At 45.2% G+C, this 25,381-nt stretch overlaps 2 protein-coding genes across 9 annotated transcripts; one reads left to right on the top strand and one right to left on the bottom strand.

Annotated features, from left to right (window-relative positions):
- The first annotated feature begins 97 nt into the window (after positions 1-97).
- Positions 98-8,716, top strand: CNTD1 (cyclin N-terminal domain containing 1). 7 transcript variants are annotated; one of them, XM_042966279.1, is made up of 8 exons: positions 414-431; positions 1,843-1,962; positions 3,458-3,533; positions 3,779-3,947; positions 4,914-5,076; positions 5,994-6,138; positions 6,751-6,847; positions 7,424-8,716. In XM_042966279.1, exons 4-8 carry the CDS (start codon positions 3,783-3,785, stop codon positions 7,589-7,591), a joined length of 738 nt encoding a protein of 245 aa, XP_042822213.1. In that variant the 5' UTR covers positions 414-431; positions 1,843-1,962; positions 3,458-3,533; positions 3,779-3,782; the 3' UTR covers positions 7,592-8,716. The 7 variants fall into 7 exon arrangements, with proteins under 7 accessions (XP_007087742.1, XP_042822212.1, XP_042822214.1 ...); XM_007087680.3 differs by lacking the exon at positions 1,843-1,962 and having other exon boundaries at positions 98-431; XM_042966281.1 differs by lacking the exon at positions 3,458-3,533 and having other exon boundaries at positions 413-431.
- On the bottom strand, positions 8,216-21,297 carry BECN1 (beclin 1). Of its 2 annotated transcripts, XM_007087678.3 has the most exons (13): positions 21,170-21,297; positions 20,767-20,895; positions 16,804-16,871; positions 15,843-15,901; positions 15,324-15,392; positions 15,078-15,168; positions 14,828-14,964; positions 14,473-14,667; positions 13,414-13,560; positions 11,158-11,307; positions 10,318-10,378; positions 9,736-9,878; positions 8,216-9,020 (listed from the first exon to the last, which is right to left on the bottom strand). In XM_007087678.3, the coding sequence occupies exons 2-13, from the start codon at positions 20,891-20,893 to the stop codon at positions 8,852-8,854; spliced, it is 1,416 nt and encodes a 471-aa protein (XP_007087740.1). In that variant the 5' UTR covers positions 20,894-20,895; positions 21,170-21,297; the 3' UTR covers positions 8,216-8,851. The 2 variants fall into 2 exon arrangements, with proteins under 2 accessions (XP_007087740.1, XP_007087741.1); XM_007087679.3 differs by lacking the exon at positions 15,324-15,392.
- Positions 21,298-25,381: the final 4,084 nt, after the last annotated feature.

Consider the following 25,381-nt stretch of genomic DNA (forward strand, 5'->3'; position numbering starts at 1 on the left):
TTGGGGTGGGGGGAGGGGGGTGGCAAACCAGCCGAGCTCTCTGATTGGCTGAGGGGTCCGTGGCCGTTAGGGCGAGAAAGGGCAGTAGAAGGCTCGAGGCAGTGGGGGAAACTGGGTTTTCCTCAGACTCGAGGTGAAGACAAGCACACAGAAGGGGACGAGGAGTCCCAGACAGAGTGTGGCGGAAGACTCTGGGGTGAAGCTAAGGGGGTCGGTTTATGGATCCCGTGAGCCGTCCGGGTGCCCCCAAAGGCTTCTGAAAATGCAGGAACCTGTGAGGTCAAGATTGGCCTCCCTCAGTGACTTTCAATTTGGAGCTGTTGCCACAGAGACGATCGAAGACGCTCTGCTTCACCTGGCGCAGCAGAACGAGCGAGCCGTGCAGGGGGCTGCCGGCCGGATGGGCAGCTTCAGGGAGACCCGGATCGTGGGTGTGGACCCAGGGCCCGGGAGATGGTTTTGTGGGAGACTGGGGCACCTGTCTGGGAGGCACCCCAGCCTGGAGATTCTGTTTGCCTTCTTCATTCAAATAAGTGTTGTTAGTAACCACTATATGCGAGGTACGGGGGATACAGTGATGAACAAGATAACACCAGCACCCTACCCTTGATTTCAACCCATGTAGAGTGCTTCCCCACACCGCTTGGCACAGAAGGACAAAATAGAGATTCAGCCCCTGCTTTCAAACCATGCCTAATCTTTAGAGGATATTAGAACAAATCTGTAAATGACCAGGTACAGGTACTGTTAGTTAAGTGACATGGCAGATAAAAGAAGCTTTCTGGGGATGGAAAGGAGCGATAGTGTATGGTGAGGTTAGGAAGATGTAAGAGTGTTCTCCAGGCATGGTAGACCACAAAGCAGGATGAGGTTTTGGTTGATGAAGGTGGAGGAGGGGGCAGCATTTCTACCAAAAGGGGCTGACCTGAGTAAAAGCCATGGAAACAGGGAAGCTTTGGGTGAGTGTGGGTACAGTGGTTAAGTCCAGGTTGTCCAGAGCATGTGGAAGAGGAGTTGAAATTAAGACCAGAAAAGTAGTTTGGGACTACTTGTAGTAGTAGTAGTAGTAGTACTTAGTTTAGTACTACTAAAGTACTTTAGTTTAGTAGTAGATGGGACTTTGAATATGGGACTTTGAATGCCAAGGGCCGGGGTGGGGGACTGTTTATACTTGGCTTAGTAGGAAAACAAGAAGGCATTGAAGGTTTTCAAATAGGGGAGTGATATGACTGTAACCTTCCCCCTAGAAAAAATTATTTTGGCTGCGATGTATAGAATGGAGTGGAGTAGGGAGGGATAGGAGAGAGGTAGACCAGCAGGAATCTCTGTCAGTAGTTTAGGCAATAGGGCAGAGGGAATGACAGGGGAGGATGGATTAAAAACATTTCAGAGACAAAATCTTGGGTTCTGCCGTGGGTGAATTTAAGAGGTGGAGAAGGCAAAGAAGACCATGCCAAAGGGTTGAGTCTAAGAGAATGGGAATATAGTGGTGCCATTAAGAGAAATACATACATCTAGTAAAAAATAATAAAACAGGGCATGACTTTTGTTTGTGAAAGAGAACAGCTTTGGTTTCAGATCCACTGAGTTTCAGGGGCTTGTAGAACCTCTAAAGGAAGGTTTCTAGTAAGATGTTTTTAAAAAAAAAGTCAGAAGAGAGGTCAGAATTAGAGATAATGGTTTTGGAGTTATCTCCATAGTGATACTGTTGAAACTGGTAGAGAATGAGTCTGAGAAGGAGAAAAGAGAAGCAAGTCAAAGACATTTCCTCCCTTGGGAAACATTTTGTGTTCAGGCAACTGGAGTAGGGAGAAGAGTCATGAAGGAAATTCTTAAAAATAGGGAGATAGGAACAGAACCAAGGCACCTCTGGAAGCCAAGAGGAGAGTTTCAAGAAGGATGATGGTCAGCAATTTCAGCTGCCTCAGGGATATGAACGACGGGATTGAAAGTTGCAAAAAGGTGATGATGGTTAACAGTTTGGACCTGTTTTCTGGCCTTTGAGACCATCATTTCGGCAAGTTGATAAAAGCAGAAGCCAAACCACAGAACATCAGGGAATTTATGAGGAAGTGGAAGCAGCAGGTTTAAGCAAAGGCTCTCAAGAAAGTTAACAGTGATGCAAAACTAGCTTAAGAAGATAGAAGGGGAGGGTCTTTTAGGTAAATGATGTATGTTTTTAAGTGCTGGAGGGAGAGCCAGCAGGAAGGGAAAGCATAACCATCATCTATTGCATCTAACCCTAGCTCAGTTTGCTTGGCAAATTAAACTAGAAAATAGAAACAACAGCCCAGATAATTCAGTCCCAAACCAAACCCAAAGAACTACACACACACACACACACACACACACACACCCCGAAGAAGTAAGGCCTAACCTCCAGCAAACAAAAGGACTAATAACACACAGTTACGTGTGCTAGGGTATTTTGCTTAATTGCTTAAACTAATTATCTTCTGCATTGGGCACTGCTAGCAGGGCTTTAGTTTCTATAACAGCCAGGTTTTGTACATATGTGTAACATGTGTTGAGCAGACTGTTCAACTGTCTTGCGCCAGCTTAACTTTTATGTGCCTAAGAAAGGCAAATTTTCTCTGAAGACACATGGTCATTTGACTATGCATAATTCTTTGCTAACCAGCACTAAAAGTCCCAAGTTCTGTGGAGCTTTCTTTGTTGAGAACTAACATTTACCCTTGTTTCCACCCTCTAATGATAATGCAAACTAAATAGAATTCTATCTGGGGCTGTTCTTTCAAAGAGAAACAGAGGCGGCCTAAGATTTTGCCAAGGTATCTTGCCCTTCCCATCTTCTCAATGCCCTTGCCCCCCTCACAAAGTGGGCTGTGGTCCCTGACGTAGGGGATATTTCTTCAAAACAAGCCACTCCCCAGTAACAAACTTGCTCCTGCGGACAGGCTCAGCCACTGCAGATTTACCCAACAAACTGGTGGTGGAGAGATGGTGTCCAGCTGTAAGGTGAATCCTGTTTGTAAAGCAATGGGAGTTCTCCAGAGGGTGGTTACTAAACAAACACTGTTACGAAGAGTATTGAAGCTCCAGGAGGGACTTTTCTGTTCCTGTCAACATTCCACTGAAAACAGAATATAGGGGTTAGGGTTTTTATCCATCCAAGAATCTCTCTTGAAGCTGGAGGTTCCCAGCATGGTGTAGAGGCCAACTGGACCAGCTGGTATGTTTGTGTGTAGCTGGCCAAGCCTTTTATCAGCTGAGACCCACAGGAAGGCTCAAGGGTCACCAAGGGGGCTCTGTCAGCTTGGATCTGCCTGTTGGCAGGAAAGGGAACTAAGCTCAGCTTGTGTTGTTCCAGTCTCCGCCTTCTCAGCCCCTGACCCTCTTCCCTCGGCCCCCTCGTGGCTTTTACACAATGCCAGGAGTTCACAGAGTGGTTTTGGTTGCACCTTGTGAATTAGGCTCTTCTTTCCTGTTTTGGCAGAGTTTGTTTTTCTCCTGTCTGAACAATGGTGTCTGGAGAAATCCGTGAGCTACCAGGCTGTAGAAATCCTAGAAAGGTAAAGCCCTGAGCATAGGTCTTTGTGAGTGGTACCTCTCAGAATACCTAATGTCTCCAAGTCTTAAAAAAGTACAGTTGTCCCTTACCATGAGACCTGGTTTTACACCCTCTGTTACTTACAAATGCACGTCTCACCAAGGGACTGATATTGGAGAGGAGGAGACATAGCATAGTTCGATAGCACAAACTCCCTTTAGTTTGAGTGAGTGCGGATGGTTTACTCTCCTCTGCCCTTCCTTACAGGTTTATGGTTAAGCAGGCAGAGAATATCTGTAGGCAAGCCACGACCCAGCTGAGAGAGAAGACGGAGCCTCAGAATTGGAAAGCTCTGAAAGAACAGCTTTTCAACAAGTTTATCCTGCGTCTTGTGTCATGTGTTCAACTGGCGAGCAAACTTTCCTTCCACTACAAAGTAAGGAACTGGGGTCTCTCACGGACACCTGAATGTTAGGAGAAACCAGCTCGTCCAAAGGTGACTGTGAGAAACCTGCTCCTAAGCTAGGTGTTTCTACTCCTGTGGAAATTCCAGAGTGTGATTATGCTTCTTAGGCATACCTCCTACACATGCGCGCGCGCACACACACACACACACACACAGTCACACAGAGGCAGTTATTAAATAGCCTGAAGTTCTGTTCCCAAAGTATAATTGCTGGACAGATGCCACCATTCATACAGGTCACCTTTCCTCCCCTTGGACTCAAGGACAGTTTAGATAAGGTGCCTGAATTACCAACAGACCTATCAGTATTAAAGACAAATGGTCACATTTATAGGGGATAAAATGTTTCCATACCCCTACCCAATGCCTGTATAGTAAAATACCATTGACTCAACAAATGTTCACTGTCTTCTATGGTCAGATGCTGCACTAGGTGCCATGGGTACAACATTAAACATGTTGCCTGCGATCTCAAGGAATTTATTATCCAATGAGAAAAGACATGCAGGCAAATAATGTGGGAGAGTGCTCTGATTAGTGTAAATACAGATGGCTATGAATGTACACCCACAGCCTTGGAGAGTCAAGGAAGTATATTTAGAGACCATGACTTTTTGAAGGGGGTATGGGCAGGAGATGGGAAGGTCCTTAAAAAAGATGGAGAGGAGTTAAGGAAAGCGGGGGGAGAGGAGGGGGAGGAAAGGGAGATCCAGACCTAGGAAACAGCACGCATACAGGCCTGGAGAGCTGGACGGGCTCAGAAACTGCAAGTAATCCTATATGACGGCGTGGGGGCGTAAGGGGCAATTACTAAGAGAGAAGACGCGATGAAGGCATGGGCTGGATTGTGAAAAGCTTTGTATACTGTGCCAAGATGTATGACCTTTATTCTGACACCCTTCTCTCCCTCTCACTGTTTTGTTTTTCTTTGCTCAGATTATCAGCAACGTTACAGTCCTGAATTTCCTCCAGTCTCTGGGGTATGTGCACACTAAGGAGGAACTGCTGGAGTCAGAGCTTGATGTTTTGAAGTCCCTGAACTTCCAAATCAATCTGCCTACTCCCCTGGCATATGTAGAGATGCTTCTGGAGGTTTTAGGTACTTTATTACGTGTGTCAGAGAATATGGGTTGGAGTCATCCATAGAAGGCAACAAGAATGTGCCCAGAGGTTTGGAAGCCGTGGAAAGAACCTGCCAATGAGAAACAGCAGGAAGTCTGGCGGGGGGAGCAGGAAGACTGGGGACACAGTCAAGTGTCCCCTCTGGTACTTGTCAGGGAGGGAAACTCAGGTCTCAGCACCTGGCTTCTATTTGGACTCACTAGGCACTCTTGCTGTAGGATCAAAGAGGTGATTTTCTAGAGAGGTATGAGATAAGATGGGAACAAACAAATATACTATTATCTGTATATATACTGTAGATGGAGAGTTCTCTACCTCTCCCTTTATCCTTTTTTTCTTTAACGTTTATTTTTGAGAGAGAGAAAGAGAGAGAGTGTGGGGTGGGAGGGGAAGAGAGAGAGGGAGACACAGAATCTGAAGCAGGCTCCAGGCTCTGAGCTGTCAGCATAGAGCCTGACATGGGGCTCAAATGCGTGAACCGCAAGATCATGACCTGAACCAAAGTTGGATGCTTGATGGACTGAGTCACCAGGCACCCCTCCCTTTATCCTTTAAAATTGACCTCCTGGGGCACCTTGGTTTAGGCTCAGGTCATGATCTCATGGTTTGTGAGATCAAGCCCCATGTCGGGCTCTACACTGGCAGCACGGTGCCTTCTTGGGATTCTCTCTCTCTGCCCCTCCCCTGCTCGAACGCACACACTCTCTCTCAAAATAAACATTTTAAAATTGACCTCCAAAAAAATAAAAATAAAATAAAATTGACCTCCCAACTAAAGAGATCTCCTACAGAACTCATTATCATTAGCTCAAGAGCTTTATGTCACATGACAATGGTGATTACGGTCAGAGAAGATGCACTTAATGTTCTTTACCATGCCCACACTCCATCTAGGATACAATGGCTGTTTGGTTCCAGCCACACAGCTGCATGCAACCTGCCTGACCCTGCTCGACCTTGTCTATCTCCTGCACGAACCCGTATATGAGAGCCTGCTCAGGGCTTCAATTGAAAACTCCATACCCAGTCAGCTGCAAGGGTAAGGCAACTCCTTTAGGGTAGGCCTCTTCCAGAAATAGCGAGTTAGGAACATACCTCGAGAACATACCATGGGAATGGAATTTCCCCAGTAAGGCATCCAGGCCACAGATAACCTGCACAGGTTACCTGTTTTTAATTAACTTCCAGTATTGCTTGGATGCAGATGACTAAGCCCAATCAGCAAAACTCTGAAGTATTTCGTTTTAAATTTAAATGACTTCAGGTAATTAACATACTTTCTTTCTTAGTTCTTCCTTTATGGCTGCTTAAATTTGAGATTACTGGACGGCCCTTATAGTCACAGGGCTGCAACTTGGACAAAAGTGTTTGATTACTGTAAAGTCAGACTGGTAAAAAGACTCGCAGTTACATTTGTTAGGAAGACCGATGGGACAACAAAAGGCCCATAAACGAGTCAGAAGGCTCAGGTTTTAATCCCAGTTGGGCTGGGGAGGGGGTCAATTAGCTATTATTTGGCCATTTCCTTCCATATCTCAAAAAGTCCAAGATGATCAACATAAACAACTCTTAGTTGAAGTTCCATGACCCTCGGGTTTGGAAGATCAAATTTCATTCTAGCTCCAAAATTAATATGGTTTTAATCACTCAGGGAAAAGTTTGTCTCAGTGAAGGAAGACTTCATGCTGTTGGGAGTAGGAATCATTGCGGCAAGTGCTTTCATCCAAAACCATGAGTGCTGGAGCCAGGTACGCACCACTGAGCAGGACCAGCACGGTCAGAATTCACTTAATAGAAAGCATTCTCCCATCAGTTAAAGGAAAAGAAAAGACAACTTCTAAATGATAAGTCAAGACCCAGGATTAGGATGAATAAGCAGGATTTGGGAGAGGAAATGCTAGAGTAGGTCTGAAAAGCGCTCTCCAGTTTTTCCCTTATGGAGCTGGAAATGGAGGTCCGTGTTCAGCTCGTTCATTTCCCTCTCTGACAACATCCACTATCAGATAGTTCAAGTCCAATAAGTATATCGTCCCAAATAGAAGACAATGTCAAGGCCCAAGTGTCCCATTTATATTTCACAGACCTTATCTCCAGCACAACGAGATGTCTAGCAGAAACTTTCCAGGCTAACACTATCAGGGTAAAGGTATCCATCCTAATGTAATTCGGCCATTGGCAAACACTGGGATCTGGATTTAATCTTCTCGGTAAACTGAAATGAAAAAATTTACATCTGGCTTGAGAGAACAGCATGAGCGATGTGTCTGTGCACTAAAACACGTGGAGATTATTTAGTAATAAAAAAAATCCGTCTATTTCTGAAGGTTGTGGAGCATTTGCAGAGCATCACTGGCATTGCCCTGGAAAGCATCGCTGAGTTCTCTTACGCAATCCTGACTCACAGCGTGGGCGCCAACACTCCGGGGCGACAGCCTGTCCCCCCCCACCTGGAGGCCAGAGCTCTGCGGGCTGCCACTTCCTCCAACACGTGAGGCGGGCTCCACCCGCCAAGTATTCAACAGCCTTCACCACTGCGCTTATCCCTCCTTTTGTTTACTCTTCAACTCAGGGTACAAAAGTTCCAAGTATCTTTTGGACTATGTTTTGTGTTCCAACTTCATGTGCACTTTTCTGCATCGGACAAAGAGTTAAAGTTGACAAGCATGTCCTTTTTGTTGTATCAGACTGAAAACGTCAAGGAGCTGGGAGGAGATAGAACATTAGTGAAGTTGGTTCGTTTTTGTTTAACAAGGTATTTATAGCTTTTCCTTAACTGTTCATTTCACGGAAAGAGAACATAGGATGTGGAAATTAGTGTTAACCAGGGGCTTGAAAACCGAGACTGTTTGGGTGACCTTGACTGAGCATCAAGGAGGCAGCCTTTATTTCCCCTTAAAGTTAGTTTAACATCTCTGTTCTGTCATTGACATGTACACAAATAGGGCTTCCTCCACAGCTGTCTATTCCATTAGTCTTTTTTAAAACTAACACCAATCCATCTCTAAACATGTTTCAACAGAGCTTTCACATACCTGCACTTGAACTCAATACTCCCAGGATACAAAGTGCTCTATTTTAGTCAACAAAAAAACCAGCAGTGCACTTCTGGGCAGTAATCAGACTGCAGTAAATCTTTTATTACAAATAATTAAATCTCTCCATAATGTCTCAAACAATATCAAACACCATTTCATATCTCTAACAGAGAGCAGAGTAGGCATTCAGCACTGGAAGCAAGTGAGGACAAGTGTTAAATTTCAAGCTTCTGATCACATCATCTGGTGACCAAAGCTTATGTGTCATTTTCTCACGTTATCCAGCTGTACATCTCACACATCTCGTCGTCTCAGTGGAGACAAAAGTTTCTATTTCATATTGTAAGTGCAGGAAGTTGAGAGAGATAAAACCCAGTGAAAACACATTGATCTCAATTCAACTCAGTTAACAAAACAAAAACAAAAACAATTTTAAATTAGTTGTTTTGGGGGGAGAGAGGGAAAGGAAGGTTTGGGGTTAAGAGTCAAACCTATGACAAAGGCTGATATCTGTACATGACACATTGTAGCTCTGGAAACTATCTGTCACATGATATCCTGAAATAAAGTGGCTTTTGTAGATTTTTTTCTGTTTTGGTATTGTAAACATGTGCTGTTAATAGTACCCGAATTTAATTTAAAACGTTTTTTTTTTTTTTTTTGCAAACAAAACAAAATTTAAAGCCTTTAAGGCAAACATCTCCCTAAGAAAAAAAGTCATTTGTTATAAAACTGTGAGGATACCCAAGCAAGACCCCACTTAAGATTCGTCAGCATGAACTTGAGAGCTTTTGTCCACTGTTCCTCGGAGTTAAACTGGGTTTTGATGGAATAGGAGCCGCCACTGCCTCCTGTGTCTTCAATCTTGCCTTTCTCCACATCCATCCTGCAGATGCACACAGCAGAGCTCATTAGTAACTGAGATCCAAGTTAAGTCAGTTCAGGCAAACGGGCAGGGACTTGATCATGGGACCATTCACGTCATTTTATCTATTAAAGAACTCTTGGCGAGGAATGGTAGTGTATTTTGGATTTGCTTAAAAGCCAAACATCAAGAAGGCTGTCACAAGAGCCTCATTGTCATTGCAGAGTACAGGGACAGGACACACACCCAAACAAATGAGAAGCCTGGAGCAGAGGGTAAGTGAGGGTTACAGTACCCCTGACTGTTTTCCTAGGCATCCCTGAACTCATGGGGAGAGAAGGGAGGCAGGAGAAAAGAAATGCTTTGTTTTGGGGTGACAGAAGCAGCTCAGCCTTGTTCTCTTGAACTAAGGTCTGCATCTATCACTGGGCTCCTACAACATTTGACCAAAGGAAGCATTCCTATGTATCTCCAAGGGCTTAAGAGGAAAGCTTCCTGAAATTAGAGAGCCAGCTTGAGCTCTGTGCTAAGAAAATCCCCCAGAGCACCGAAGAGAATATGTGACCAGATGGTCATATTCTGTCCTGCTTATAGTGTTGAATCACTCTTTGCCCATCAGTGTCATGATTTTGCTTTCCTACCATTTAGACTATGTTTTGCCTCCATTCTTACTGTCCCTTTGGTTATGCTCTATTTGGTCCTACTCTAGGTTCATGGAGCATTAGGGAATACTGACCTGTAAGGAAGACAAAAACGTGTCTCGCCTTTCTCAACCTCTTCTTTGAACTGCTGCACACAGTCCAGGAAAGCCACCATGGCATGGTCAAACTTGTTGTCCCAGAAAAACCGCAACCCCCCGGAACAATATAATGGCAGCTCCTGCCCAAGAAGAGAGAACTGGCTGAGGGTGTGGCACCAAGACAGGCTACCAGAGGGTGTTCCCAAGACTCTCCATTTCTCAAGTCCTGTTTGTCTGTATTTCACTGGAAGCAGTAATCCTGGGCAAATGCAATGCCCAGGAACTGTTTTATCACCAGAGATGTATTAAATACCTCACAGTGACTCCTTTCCTAGCCTACCATACACATCCCCCTCTGATCTGCCCTTAGCCCTTTTCAACAGACTGTAAAAACCTACTTTTTGTCTGTAGGCCCCAAAGAGCTAATCCTGAACTAGACAAGGCATTGAACAAGACATAGGATCATGAGACACCTCCACCTAAGGAACAAACTAAGAAACGCTATTATCAAAAGCAAACCATTTTGTCAGGAGGTACCAGGATTCTGCATCCCACTGAAGATGGGGCTTCCCAGAGTACCTTAGATTTGTCTGTCAGAGACTCCAGATATGAATGGTTTCCGTAGGGAACAAGTCGATACCTAAAATGGAGACGCATACAGAGGTGGATACAGGGCTCCTCCTGAAGCGATTATTGAAATGTTATAACCCAGTGATTTTCATGCTTCATCCTATCCAAGGACTACTTTTACTATTTCCACCTCTGTCTCTCATCTCCCCATAGACTCCCATGTTTAAAAGATTCTGTTTGCTGAACTACATTTATTACATAATTGTCTGGGGGTCTTTCACAGGTAAATGTAGGTTTTGGTTTAGGCTGAAAAAAAAAACAAAACAAAAGCTAAAAACAGCCTGAGGAACCCCCAAGGTTCTGGAGACGATGGGTTGGGGGCCACAGCCACGGTCATGCAGCTCAAGGACTGCTTGATGAGTGGAAAGCGACTTTTCTGGGAGTCTCTACCAGAAGCCGACCAGAAGCCGACGGGAGTCTCCACAGGCAGAAAACTCTCGGTGTGTTGTGAACAAGGGTTCTTGCCGCAGCAGAGGAGAGTACCAGGCTGGAAATACAAATTACATCAAAGACATGCCACACCTGGGGGCGTCTGGGCGGCTCAGTCGGTTGGGCGTCCGACTTCGGCTCAGGTCATGATCTCGCGGACCATGAGTTCGAGCCCCATGTCAGGCTCTGTGCTGACAGCTCAGGGGCTGGAGCCTGCTTCAGATTCTGTGTCTCCCTCTCTCTCTCTCTGACCCTCCCCCACTCATGCTCTATTTCTGTCTCTCAAAAATAAAAATAAACGTTAAAAAAAAAAAAAAAACAAAGACATGCCACACCCCAAGAAAGGGGTGCACTTCTTACCTCTGGAATTTCAGACCCATCTTATTGGCCAGGGCATGGAGTAGCAGCACTGTTTGGCCCCACGCAGCATTGATCTCATTCCATTCCACAGGAACACTGGGCAGGCGACCCAGTCGGAAGTTATTGATTGTGCCAAACTGTCCACTGTGCCTAAGGCAGGAGGGCAGGAGAAAATACAGGGAGAACTCAACACTCGGCAACTTTGAGGCTTCCTGTTTGCACCTAAACGCTGGTATAGATCTCCCTCATCTTCAGATTCATGGTAAGCTTTATTTGGCACTTTATTTTTTCTTAGGTAAGCTCTACACCCAACGTGGGACTTGAACTCACAACCGTGAGATCAGGAGTCATATGCTCTACTGACTGAACCAGCCAGGCGCCCCTCTACTTGGCACTTTATTTATTTATTTTTTTTTAACATTTATTTATTTTTGAGAGACAGAGAGAGACAGAGCATGAGCAGGGAAGGTGCAGAGAGAGAGGGAGACACAGAATCTGAAGCAGGCTCCAAGCTGTCAGCACAGAGCCTGATATGCGGGGCTCGAACTCACAAACCGCAAGTTCATGACCTGAGCCGAAGTCGGACACTTAACCGACTGCTCCACCCAGGCGCCCCTCTACTTGGCACTTTAAATACACGTCTGGGGCGCATGAGTTGGCTCAGTCGGTTAAGCATCCAACTCTTCATTTTGGCTCAGGTCATGATCTCACAGTTTGTGAGTTCAAGCCCTGCACTGTCATTGCAGAGCCTGTGTGGGATTCTCTTTCTCTCTCTCTGCCCCTCCCCTACTCGCACTCTCTGTCTCAAAATAAATGAACTCAACATGTTAAACAAATACAAACATAGATAGGTAGGTAAGTAAATAAATAAATATATGTCCAAATATGAACTGTCATCTTTACCCCTTGTGCTCAGATGCCAAAGTAGAAACAGGGGCATCACCCTTGAATGCTCTCTCCCTGCTCCCTCCCCTCAAAAACCACCAAGCTCTCGGGGCGCCTGGGTGGCTCAGTGGGTTGGGCGTCCGACTTCGGCTCAGGTCACGATCTCGCAGTCTGTGAGGTCGAGCCCTGCGTCGGGCTCTGTGCTGACAGCTCCGAGCCTGGAGCCTGTTTCAGATTCTGTGTCTCCCTCTCTCTCTGACCTTCCCCCATTCATGCTCTGTCTCTCTCTGTCTCAAAAATGAATAAACGTTAAAAAAAATTAAAAAAAAAAAACCCACCAAGCTCTCTTGATTGGACTCCCTAAATCTCTTCAATTTGTCCATTTTTTTCCAAACTCCATGCCACTGCTCTATCTTTTCCTGCTTAGAGTCCTACTGACAAGTCTCCTTACCAAAGGGGGCGTCCTCTCCCCGCCCCGCCCCCATCATCTCCCACATTGCAGGTGAAACTATCATTTACAAATGCAAAAGTAATTATGTCACTTTCCTGCCTAAAATGCTTCAGTGGTTTCCAGTGCCTTTTGGATGAAGTCCAAATCCCTTAATGAGGCCTACAAGGTCCTTGGGGGAACTGGTCACTCTCCAGTTTCATATCCTGTCACTCTCCCCTTCACACTCGATCTCCAGTCACAATAAGCTCCTTTCAGTTCTTCGGATGCCCCACTCCCACGTTCCTCCGTGTCTTTGCACATGATGTTCCTCTGCCAGGAACAAGCCCCCTCCCTCTGCAAACTTCCACTTCGTGCCTCAGCTTAAGCATCAACCTCCCCTGGGGAAAACTCTGCATACGGCCTTCCCAAATTGGGCAAAGTGTCTTTAGGTGGCCCCAGAGCACCCGAGGGTTACAGCTATCATACCGCATAACGACAGTCTGTCACGTATCCGTCTCTTCCACGAGGCTGTAAGCAACCAGAAGGCAGAACGCATGTTGTTTGCTGTTGCCCTTCTGGCGCTTACCATAGTGCCTACCACGTGTGAGATACTCAACAGATACTAGTTAAATGGATGAAATGTCGAATAAATACATCAATGACCCTAGGGGTTAAGAAATCAGCACCAGGCAGATGACAAAGTTTTCATGGGGCTGGAGGGCTCAGATCTTTCCCTTTCCTTGGGAGAGTGAATGTCACCAAGCTCTAGAATTCCAACCCCCTGAGACGTCTATCCCATCACAAGGAATGAAAGCAACCTGGATGGGGAGACGACGCACAGCCCTATTTCATGGAGGCGGGCACCCCGGCTTGGCGGTCACCAGCTAAGGCGCAGGCGTGCAGTGCTTTCCGGGCACTCCTCACCCTCCAACCCGCATTACCAGATGTGGAAGGTTGCATTAAAGACGTTGGTTTTCTTCAGCTTGTCCAGCTGCATCTGGGCGTAACGCATCTGGTTTTCCACACTCTTCAGCTCATCGTCCAGCTCCAGCTGCTGTCGCTTAAATTCACTGTATTCCCTCTGATACCTGTGAGCAGCAAGGTGGCCATTGAAGGCTGTAGGTTCAGGGCTAGAATTTCTCTCTCACCACCCCCCAGAACGATGTATTCTAGTGGTTATGGTTAGACCTAGTCACAGCATCCTTTCCATTTGGCACAGATCCCATTCAAAGGAACATACAGATCCTAGCTGTTTTGCCTGCGAGGGACAGAAATGTCTCAAATTGCAGCTGCCCACGTGCAAAAGATAGAGGCAAACAGGACTCTTCCTAAACCAGGACCAAATGCCTCTTGTATTTCTAATTTTTTTCCAGAAGTGGGGTCAGGGCGTTAAGAGTGGCTTCTTCCAGGAACTGACCACAGGTGAACTTCCAAAACTTCACTTCTGTGCACTCACTGTCCTTCTGTATAGTTGGCATACACCATCTCCGATGTAACTTGTTCACTCCTTTGAAAACATTAACTTTTTTCTCTGTCCATCACTCCCCCCAACTTTAGTTAATGTGGATACTGTGTCTCCTCCACTACACAGGGGGTTCTCTCAGGTCAAGATCACCAGTGACATTTCCGGGCTGGGAAAGAACGAATGTAGGCCAACACATCCACCTTTCTAGAGGAGGATGCCAGCTTCGGTGGCTGACTTACCCAAACGAGCTCAGCTCCCCCCGCAGGGCAGCAATGCAACTTAGAACCCTTCTTTCTCTGCTCTCTATTCAACCAACATGCTTTTTTCACTTAATCATGCTGACCCTTCACACATAACCCTCCCAACAGACCTTGAGAAGCAGGGCCCGCAAACAGTATGCGGGATCTGGAGCAGACAGGCTACCAAATGACAGGCGACTGCAGCTGACAAACTGCTCAGACACATTCAGTCAGAAGCCACTGCTTCTCCTGGAGCCTCGTGGGAAGGGAGACAGAGGAACAGGGTGACCACTCACTGAGCTTCCTCCTGATCCAGTCTCTCGGCCTCAGCCTGGACCTTCTCGAGATTTTCTGCCACTATCTTGCGGTTCTTTTCCACGTCTTCCAGCTCCTGGATCAGCCTCTCCTCCTCTAACGCCAGCTCCTTCAGCTCCATCTGTAGCTGTCCACTGTCATCCTCATTCATTTGCTCTAAGATCTCTAAACAGCGTCTGCCAAAGACACGGGCAGAATACACTCACCGCGGGGAACCTGTCATTCTGTTTACCTGAGCGGAGCACAGCGCCTGGGTAAGAGCCAAGCAGTCTCCGAGCAGTGACAGCTTCACGGTCCAGATCTCCGCTTCCGGGCACTGGCTCTAGAGGCACTCACTTGTAGTTCTGACACTCATTTTCAGTGACGTTGAGCTGAGTGTCCAGCTGGTCTAAAAGGGTATCTGTGCATTCCTCACACAGTGGGTGATCCACATCTGTCTGGCCTGACATGATGTCAAAAAGGTCCCCAGTGACCTGGAAGCGTGGGGTGTGGGAGAGTCAGGGGAGGGCCTGCCCCAGGCTACCTGCCCGGCCACCCCCTCTACCAGCCAGGCCCGCCGCCTGATGCTGCTACGGTGCTGACTTGCCTTCAGTCTTCGGCTGAGGTTCTCCATGGTGCCGCCATCAGATGCCTCCCCGATCAGAGTGAAGCTGTTGGCACTTTCTGTGGACATCATCCTGCAGACAGCCCCCCGCCCACGGGCCACATGAGGGAGCAGAGAGGCCTCCTCCACTCCACCTACTGCAGTGGCAGTGGCAGAGACTCTCAAGCACTGGCTGAGGGGCCTCAAGGCGCATACCCACTCCTAGCCCGACTGACCTCCCAAGGGTACCTCTCTCCCAAGGGAAGGCCATGCTGGTCTTCCACAGGGGCACTCAGCACGAAGGTTGGCCTGGATGGACTAAGGAGGGAGAGGGGGCATCAAAAACTGACATGTGTGTGTGTCTATAGTAGAAAAGGAAGGACAATCAGGAAAGACCATTTTTAAATATCATACCCCTCACCAGCAGCCTTCACATGCATCAACGATTAAGAACTTGAACATCTAACAACATCTGCTATTTTAAAACTTTTCAAGAGCCCCTCTCTCTTATTAGTCATTCACTTCCTCAACTTTTCTCAATTCTTCGTCATGAGAGCTACTGTCCCTTCCCACTGTGTGAACGGCTACAGGAAAAAATCAATACTTGAAGGTGACGGGCCAGGTATAAGAGAATACGCCCTTTCTGGAAGAGCCAAAAGGCTGGATGAGGATTTATTTCCATCACCTGGCTCCAGGTCTCAATTCTGGGTTCCATTAAAATTCTACTGGCCTTTGGCAAGGAACAGGGGGCTGAGGAGTAGTAGGCACCTGGCTGGGGGGATGAATCTGCGAGAGACACCATCCTGGCGAGTTTCAATAAATGGCTCCTGGGAAGGAAATAAGAGGGCATTAGAATTCTGGCAGCTTACAAGGGGAGTCTATTTCCCAAAGAGCCTCAGAACCATTTGGCTTTACCTTTGATTGATAACCACAGGACCTGATAAACCACAGAGACGTAAGAAATGGGTATGATCTAGCCAATCCTTGGTATATGTGCACTAAGAAAGGACCCCTCATACAGACAAACCCCAAGTCCCATGTGATTTTTTGTGGCAAACCATGTGATATCTATGTGATAGTAGTTACTGTGTGGTTAAATCTGCATTTTCTCAACACTGACCAGTCAGGGGTAGGGGAGAGAAGGCCCTAAATCATGGCACAAGGAAAAAGGCAGATCAGACTGCAATGAAGTTTGCCATGGCATACGACAAGGTAGATGATTTATATGTTTTTGATACTTTGACATAATTGATATGTCATCAAACTCTTATGACATCTACCTTCAGCAAAGAAAATTATTACTAACGTTACCACAGCTTAAAAATGACATGTTCTCTGATACTGACAATCCCTTCTGGCTAGCGTAATCATACTCTAGTCCAAACTAAGACACTTTTGAGAATGGAGAGCAGTAGATATTAATAATTAGCTAGGACAATAGACATAAACCAGGCATGCCCTGGGATGACCTGGACACATAGGTCATCTCACCTCCTACCTCTAATGGCTTGTAATTCTGCTTCAAATAAAAAACCCCTCCCCACATTTTTAAACTGATGCCTCAGTCAGTAATCCTGTAACCTCAGGTGTACTTCTATACCTCCCCAACGACCCACAGTGGCCTGATCATGTAGAATGTCTCTTGTTAACCAGAGTTTCCAAAAGTCTGGGCACTCTAGAAGCACCAAGTACCCTGCAGAAACCCAGTTTGCATTCCAGTGTTTCATACTTCTCCTGAGTTAGCCTCTTCCTCTTGGGTCTCTCCTGGTTTCACCTGGGCTGTGGCAAGTAATGGAGCTAAGGACAAGGAAAATATTGAGTTAGAGTCTTAACAAAGCCAGATTGTGTATGAAAATATGGGAAATGATAAAAACAAATTCTCATCACCACTCCCACCTCCACCTTTTTAATTTTTAAAATTTATTAAAAAATTTTTTTTAATGTTTATTATTTATTTTTGAGAGAGAGAGAGAGAGAGAGAGAAACAGAGACACAGCACAAGGGGGGGTGGGAGGGTTGGGGAGAGAGGAAGACACAGAATCCAAGTAGGCTCCAAGCTCTGAGCTGTCAGCAAAGAACCCGATGAGGGGCTCGAACCCAGGAACCGTGAGATCATGACTTGAGCTGAAGTAGGACGCTTAACTGACTGAGGCACCCATGCGCTGCCTTCCACCTTTTCCTTAACGTTTATTTTTGAGAGACAGACAGAGTGTGAGTGGGGGAGGGGCAGAGAGGGAGCACAGAATCTGAAGCAGGTTCCAGGCTCTGAGCTCAGCACAAACTGCGAGAGCACGATCTGAGACAAAGTCAGAAGCTTAACTGACTGAGCCACCCAGGCGCCCCACCACCCTTTTCTTAAAGTACCAATTGCACATAGATGAAATCTCTTCTTCCCCTTGCCCCCATTAAAATCAGATTAAGGAACTGTTAAATTTTTTATGTGTTTGATAATTGTGTATGATTATTATGTGTATCATTATTATGTGTATGATTATATTGTGTTTGATTATGTGTATGATTGTGTTTTGAAATTTTTTAAATGTTTATTTATTTTTGAGAGAGAGAGACAGTGTGTGTGTGTGTGTGTGTGTGTGTGTGTGTGTGTGTGTGAGGGGAAGGGGCAGAGAGAGAGGGAGACATGGAATCCAAAGCAGGCTCCAGGCTCCGAGCTGTCAGCACAGAGCCCGGTGAGGGGCTTGAACCCACAAACTGTGAGATCATGACCTGAGCCGAAGTCCGATGCTTAACTGACTGAGCCACCCAGGAGCCTCTAATGGCTGTGTTTTTAAAAAGACACCTTATTGGGGCGCCTGGGTGGCTCAGTCGGCTAAGCGTCCGACTTCAGCTCAGGTCACGATCTCACAGTTCGTGGGTTCGAGCCCCGCATCGGGCTCTGTGCTGACAGCTCAGAGCCTGGAGCCTGTTTCAGATTCTGTGTCTCCCTCTCTCTCTGACCCTCCCCCGTTCATGCTCTATCTCTCTCTGTCTCAAAAATAAATAAACGTTAAAAAAAAAAAAAAAGGCACCTTATTGGGGCGCCTGGGTGGCTCAGTCGGTTAAGCGGCCGACTTCAGCTCAGGTCATGATCTCATAGTTCGTGGGTTCGAGCCCCGCATCGGGCTCTGTGCTGACAGCTCAGAGCCTGGAGCCTGCTTCGACTTTTGTGTCTCCTTCTCTCTCTGCCCTTCCCCTGCTCACACTCTGTCTCTCTCTCAAAAATAAATAAACATTAAAAAAAATTAAAAACAAAAAGACACCTTGTCTTTCAAAAATATTTACCAAAACATTTACAGTATTTTTATGTTTGGGATTTGCTCCAGGGTGGGAGGGGAATAGATGGGCCTGTAGATGAAACATGATTAAATAGGCACTGATAATTGTGGAGGTGATGGGTATGTGAGGGCTCATTATATACTTTGAGGTTTTCCACAACAAATGTCAACATCCCCTTTCCTCCAGAGTAACTAGGAAGGAAAGTGAGGGAACATGAGGAAACTTTCTACATCACCATGATCTGAGTTATACGGAGTTACCCATTTTGTCAAAAATGCACAGCTAAAGACAACTGGCTGGTTTGGTCAAGAGAGCATGCAACTTAATCTCAGGATTATGAGTTTGAGCCCCATGTGGGGTGTCGAGATTAAATAAATAAACCTTAAAAAATTTTTTTAGGGGTGTCTGGGTGGCTCAGTCAGTTGAGTGTGCAAATTCGGCTCAGGTCATAATCTCACGGTTCATGAGTTCAAGCCCCACATCAGGCTCTCTGCTGTATGTGAAAAGCTTGCTTCAGATCCTCTGTACCTTCCTCTCTCTGCACTCCCCCCCCCACCTCTCAAAAATAAAGATTAAAAAAAAATTGTTTTAAAGCACAGCTAACACTTGTGCATTTAAAGACATGCCAATTCACATGAAAAGATGCTCAACGTCACTCCTTATCAGGGAAATAAACAAATCAAAACCACACTCATATACCACCTCACACCAGTCAGAGTGGCAAAAAGGAACAAGTCAGGAGACTATAGATGCTGGCGAGGATGTGGAGAAACGGGAACCCTCCTGCACTGTTGGTGGGAATGCAAACTGGTGCAGCCTCTCTGGAAAACAGTGTGGAGGTTCCTCAAAAAATTAAAAATAGATCTACCGTATGACCCAGCAATAGCACTGCTAGGAATTTTCCCAAGGGATACAGGAGTGCTGATGCACAGGGGCACTTGTACCCCAATGTTTATAGCAGCACTTTCAACAATAGCCAAATTATGGAAAGAGACTTTAAATGTCCATCAACTGATGAAAGGATAAAGAAATTATGGTTTATATGCACAATGGAATACTACGTGGCAATGAGAAAGAATGAAATATGCCCTTTTGTGGCAACATGGATGGAACTGGAGAGTATTATGCTAAGTGAAAAGAGTGTAATGCTAAGTGAAATAAGTCCTACAAAGACAGATACCATATGTTTTCACTCTTATGTGGATCCTGAGAAACTTACCAGAAGACCATGGGGAGGGGAAGGAAAAAAAAAAAGAGGTTAGAGAGGGAGGGAGCCAAAACATAACAGACTCTTAAAAACTGAGAACTGAAGGTTGATGGGGGGTGGGAGGGAGGGGAAGGTGGGTGATGGGCATCGAGGAGGGCACCCGTTGGGATGAGCACTGGGTGTTGTATGGAAACAATTTGACAATAAATTTCATATTTAAAAAAAAAAAAAGATAAAAAAATAAAGACATGCCAATTTATTTTTTAAAAAGAATAAAAAGCAAAATAATTGAGCGGGGATGGGAGGTGAGTGAAGATATAGAGAACACAAGAATGGCAGAATGTGGCTAATTGTTGAAGCTGGGTCACGGATACAAGGGAGTTCATTACGCTGTTCTCTTGACCATACGATGGAAAATTTCCATAATAAAAGGCTAAAAATGTATCAGAGTTAATTCTACTCAAAAAAGAGAAATTGGTAGTAATGATAATAGCTAACATTTATTGAGTACTATTTGCCCAGTATATTCTTAAGTACTTATGTTCATCATATTTGATCCTTACAACTATCCTGAGGTCATTTTACATTTTACAGATAAACCAAGAAACCAGGGCTTAGAAAGTAGAGTAACTTGCAAAAAGTCAGTCAGCTAGTAATTGAGTTATGATTTAAATCCAAGCAGGCTGACTCTGGACCCTTGAGCTTATTTAAACTACCTATTCAGCCTTTTTGTTCCTTTTCTAACTTCATCTTACTGTGGGACTTTAACACTCTGCTCCTCCATTTACCAGCTGTTGGCCACTGATAAGTCACTTAAGCTCTCTGAGCCTCAATTCCTCATGTGTAAAATGATGATTGTACTGTCCCGTAGGGGCTGTTGCACAGATGAAGTAATGCACGCACTGCACTTGGTATATGGTAAGCCCTCAACAAATGGTGCTTATTATTATACACACACATTACTCTGAAACAGCAGGAGCAGAACACTAAGGACCTCTCCTTAGAATAGGAAGCTCTCAGAAGGATACAGTGTCAGAACTTCTTCACGTTCCCAAAGAGAAAATAGGGAGCCCGAGAGATGAAATGACTTTCCTAGGTTCATACAGCGAGAGTCTATGGCCGACTACAAAGATAGCTACCTTAAGACCTACATCTCTAAAGCTGCCCATTTTCCACGATCTTGACCACCCTCTTTTCAAGGGTCTCGCTGACCTGTGAGCTCCTGGATAGTGACACGGTCCAGGATCTTGAAGCTCGTGTCCAGTTTCAGGGGCTGGCTGCAACGCTGGCACACGAAGCTCACCTGCATGGTGCTGCTGGACGTTTTAGACCCCTCCATCCCTGCGGCGGTGGAGAGGAGGCGATGTTAGGGAGAATCAGCGCCCTCGAGCCCCTGGTCCGGGGCTACCACCTGCCTTGCTGGTGTAGTCAAGGGGGCAAATCCTCGCCCGCGCCGTTCCCTGTAGGAACGGTCTGATACCAGGCAGACCCGTTTCCGGGGCAGCGCTGGCAAAGGCAATTTACCAGCCCAGAGTCAGGGAGGGGCTGCAACAGGGGCCGTCAGGGTTCCCAGGCTCCCTTCTAAGGCCCCGGCTCAGCCCCCGACGCCCGTCACCTTGGAACCCGGTGCCCGCCACCGTGGTCCGGTCTACCGCGGGGGCACCGTGGCGTCGGGTCTGCCCCGGAGGGAGGCCTCCAGAACTGCCATCGCCCAGTCTTCAGCTACTTCCCGGTCGGCCAGGGGAGGACTTCCGCCCGGACCGGACGTGACGCCACGACCGCCCTGCCGGCGCTCCAGAGGTCAGAACGGGTCCACTCGCCTACGGGCCCCGTCGCGCCCCCTAGAGGCTAAGCTGGGAAGCGCGGCAGGCGTCGGCGGGTGGGCAACGGTAGCGAGGGGAGGTGAAGGACGAGTTGAGTGAGAATGAGGAGACTGCCGATTTGTAATTCTGTGACTTTTCTTTAGATGTGTCACTTCCGAGCAGAACCACTTTAATTCTTCTTGCAGTATCAGTTTTAAAAGTTTCTCCTTGGGAGAACCCGGCTTTCTTTTAAACACCCCTGAAAGTGGTAGACACACTTGGAAGGGAAGGTGAGAAGGTAAATTTTATTGTTTTATTATATATTTTAAATTTTCAGTTATTAATCAGGAAAAATCGAGCCCTTCTGATACTAAATATTCAGATATTAAAATTATAAAACGAAAACCTTTTTGTTTTGGTGCAGGAATAGACCGATCAATGGAAATAATATAGTCCAAAAATAGACCAAGTGTACAGGGTATTTAGTAGGTGGTAAAGCTAGTATTCCATTTCAGTGGGGAAATGAACTACTTAATAAGTGATGAATGGAGCCAAAGAGCCTGAAGATAGTAGATAGTGCGTAGTAGTGAGCTGAATCTCTGCCTCCCTGGTTACACCAAAGAAGCTCCAAGTTTGGTCACAAATTTAAGCATCAAAAATACAATGATTGGGACGCCTGGGTGGCTCAGTCCTTAAGCCTTTGATTTTGGCTCAGGTCGTGATCACATGATTCACGAGTTCCAGCGCCCCCATCCGGCTCTCTGCTGTCAGCACAGAGCTTGCTTTGGATCTTCTGTTCCCCTCTTTTTATCCCTCCCCTGCTTGCTCTCTCTCTCAAAAATAAATAAACATTAAAAATATTTTTTTAAAAAATACAATAACTAAAGGCACTCGATGAAAGCATTTGGTGAATATTTTTTATAATCTTCAGTAGAGAAGGTCTGTCTAAGCAGGACATGAAAATCAAAACCCGAAAAAAGGAAAATATTGAATTTTACTCGTTAGAAATTAAAACTTTCTGCACCATCAATGACACTGTAAAAAAAATTTACAAAAGAAAAATGTAGAAAATGGTTGCAGCTCAAGATAGAAGGGAATTTCCTCAATATACAGAACTCTATTCAATGCATAAAAATACCAATGGGCCTGGAATGAAATGGGCAAAAAATATGAAAAAGCAGCTCACAGAAAAACAAATGATTGATAAAGAAATAGATGTTTCATTTAACTTGTAACCAAGTCAATGGAAATTAAACTTAAGTGAGGCAGCATTTCTCATTTATGAGATTGATAAAAGCTGAACCGGTTGATAACATCCACTGTTAACATCTGCACAACTATAGAATACCATTGGCTGGGAGTGTCCATTAGTATAATCTTTTCAGAGGTCAAATTGGAAATGTCTATCAAAATTTTCAATGTTCATATTCTTTGACTTATAAAATCTCTAGGAATTTTCCTAATAGATATTCAGGTGCACAAATGTATATGTACAAGAATGTTCACTGCTAAATGTCTTTCAGCAATAGGGGATTGTTTAAATAAATTATGGTGTTATTCATTCAGCAGAATACCATGCAATCATTAAAAGAAAATAAAGTAAACTTGCTTTTTATTTGGTTCATTTGGCCACTTTGAGAATAGTCTGAAGCAGGGCAAGGGTGGAAGCAGGGAGACCAGCTAAGAGGTTTTCCATGAATTGAGGCAAGAGATGATTGATTGTCAATTGAAATAAAAATTATAGGCAGTATACATGGTATGAATTTATTTGTACAGAAAAAAACATGGTATATGATATGATGTTACATGTTACAGGAAGTGATACACAACAAGCTGTGACTGAACAATAGGACAGAGACTTTTTCTTCTACTTAATGCAAGTTTGTATTGCTGGGTTTTGTTTTGTTTTGTTTTCCACAATAAGCCTGTAATTCATTTACAACAAAATCAAACCTTTATAGAAAGATAATATAACAAATACAAGAAGTTATTATTTTTTATATTCTCCATTAAGGTGTGTTTTTCCTATGGATTTTAACACAGTTGTATTTGTACTTATAACCTATCTGCAATTTTTGTATCCTGCTTTTAAAATTTAACATTACAGGGGCACCTGGGTGGCTCAGTCAGCTAAGTGTCCGACTCTTGATTTCAGCTCAGGTCATGATCTCAGGGTTCATGGGTTCGAGCCCTGCATTGGGCTCTGTGCTGACATCGCAGAACCTGCATGGGATTCTCTCTCTCCCTCTCTCTCTGCCCCTCCCCTTCTCTCTCTCTCTCTCTGTCTCTCTCTCTCTCTCTCAAAAAAAAAAAACAAAAAAAACAAACTTTAGGGGTGCCTGGGTGGCTCAGTCAGTTAAGCGTCCAGCTTTGGCTCAGGTCATGATATGGCAGTTCACACTTTTGAGCCCCACGTCGGGTTCTGTGCTGACAGCTCAGAGCCTGGAGCCTGCTTTGGATTCCATATCTCCCTCTCTTTATGCCCCTCCCCCACTCATACTCTGTCTCTCTCTCTCTGTCTCTCTCTCAAAAATAAATTTAAAAAAATTTTAAACCTTAAAATTTAACATTATATATTATTTTTCATTTTGCTACATAATTTTCATAGTTGTCATTCTCATGGCTGCATTACATCCAATGAGTGACCTTAATGTATTTTTCTTAATTTTAATGTTTATTTATTTTTGACAGAGAGAGAGAGAGAGAGAGAGTGACAGAGCATGAGCGGGGGAGGGGCAGAGAGAGAGGGAGACACAGAATCTGAAACAGGCTCCAGGCTCCGAGCTGTCAGCACAGAGCCCGACCCGGGGCTCGAACTCACAGACCGTGAGATCACGACCTGAGCCGAAGTCAGACGCTCAACTGACTGAGCCACCCAGGCACCCCAATGTGTTTCTTTTTTGCTGGAAATTTCCATCGCTTCCAGTTTTGGTGGTTACATTCATGCTGCCATGAAGAGCTGACTGATGCCTTGTGATAGGGTCTCACAATTGGGATTTCTGAATTAAAAGAGCATGGCTATTCCATGTCTACTGATTAACATTAGCAATTGCTTTCAAAAAAGGTTGCACATAATTACATTCTGCCTCCAGAATGAGAGAGCCTGTTTCACGATGTGTTGGCCAGTATTAGGTATCATATATCTGAGGAACATGGGCTAAAAAATGGCACTTGCCTGTCATTTTAATTGGCATCATCTGTTACTTGTATATACTGGCTTGCTGTAGGAGTTCCTCTTTTGTGAATTTTCTGTTTCCATCCTTTGCTCATTTATCTGCTAGGCCCTTAATATTTTTCTCAATATTTTTCATCAATCTGTGTGAAGGGTCTATTAAGGTGTTTTCCAGATGTGGAAAAGTTTCAAAGTTTTATGAAATCAAATCTTTCCTTTTTTTCTTGGTGACTTATATTGCTTAGAAGGTTGTACTAAATAAATAAATAAATAAATAAATAAATAAATAAATAAATGTTAAAATTAAATTCTATTTTTAAAAAAAGACAGTTGTTCCCACTTCCAGAAATAACTTTCCTATTATTTTAAGTGTATGTGACCTTTCTATAACTGGTATTAGATGCAATGTGTGGGACTAGATTGCTCTTCTCCTGGTATTGCTAACTAATTAGAGATTACAACCTTTTTCCTCTTGGGTCTTTCAGCATGACACCCCCTCCCCTCCAACACATACACAACCTGGAGGAGGTGAATGGAATCATCCCCAAAGAATTCTCACCTTGGCCTGGTTTGGCCAGTTCATAGTTCTACATTTCTTCCTGCTTGGCTGCCACCAACACCATCTCAGAAAGGTCCAGAGATGTAATGAGCTTTTAAAGCCAAGAGCATAGGGACACCTGGGTGGCTCAGTCGGTTGGGCATCCGACTCCGGCTGAGGTCATGATCTCCCAGTTAGTGGGTTCTGGCCCCGTGTCGGGCTCTGTGCTGACAGCTCAGAGCCTGGAGCCTGCTTCCGGTTCTGTGTCTCCTCCTCTGTCCGCCCTTCCCATGCTCATGTCTTGCTCTGTCTCTC

The sequence above is a fragment of the Panthera tigris genome, chromosome E1, assembly GCF_018350195.1.
Source record: "Panthera tigris isolate Pti1 chromosome E1, P.tigris_Pti1_mat1.1, whole genome shotgun sequence".
Lineage (NCBI taxonomy): Eukaryota > Metazoa > Chordata > Mammalia > Carnivora > Felidae > Panthera > Panthera tigris.

Coding starts and splice junctions, on each gene's coding strand:
- CNTD1 (XM_007087680.3), top strand. CDS start 263: ATGCAGGAACCTGTGAGGTCAAGATTGGCCTCCCTCAGTGACTTTCAA. Junction 3,534..3,778: donor GCTGTAGAAATCCTAGAAAG/GTAAAGCCCTGA, acceptor CCTTCCTTACAG/GTTTATGGTTAAGCAGGCAG. Junction 6,139..6,750: donor ATACCCAGTCAGCTGCAAGG/GTAAGGCAACTC, acceptor TTAATCACTCAG/GGAAAAGTTTGTCTCAGTGA.
- BECN1 (XM_007087678.3), bottom strand. CDS start 20,893: ATGGAGGGGTCTAAAACGTCCAGCAGCACCATGCAGGTGAGCTTCGTG. Junction 14,668..14,827: donor AATGAGTGTCAGAACTACAA/GTGAGTGCCTCT, acceptor TGTCTTTGGCAG/ACGCTGTTTAGAGATCTTAG. Junction 10,379..11,157: donor ATGGGTCTGAAATTCCAGAG/GTAAGAAGTGCA, acceptor TCTCCATTTTAG/GTATCGACTTGTTCCCTACG.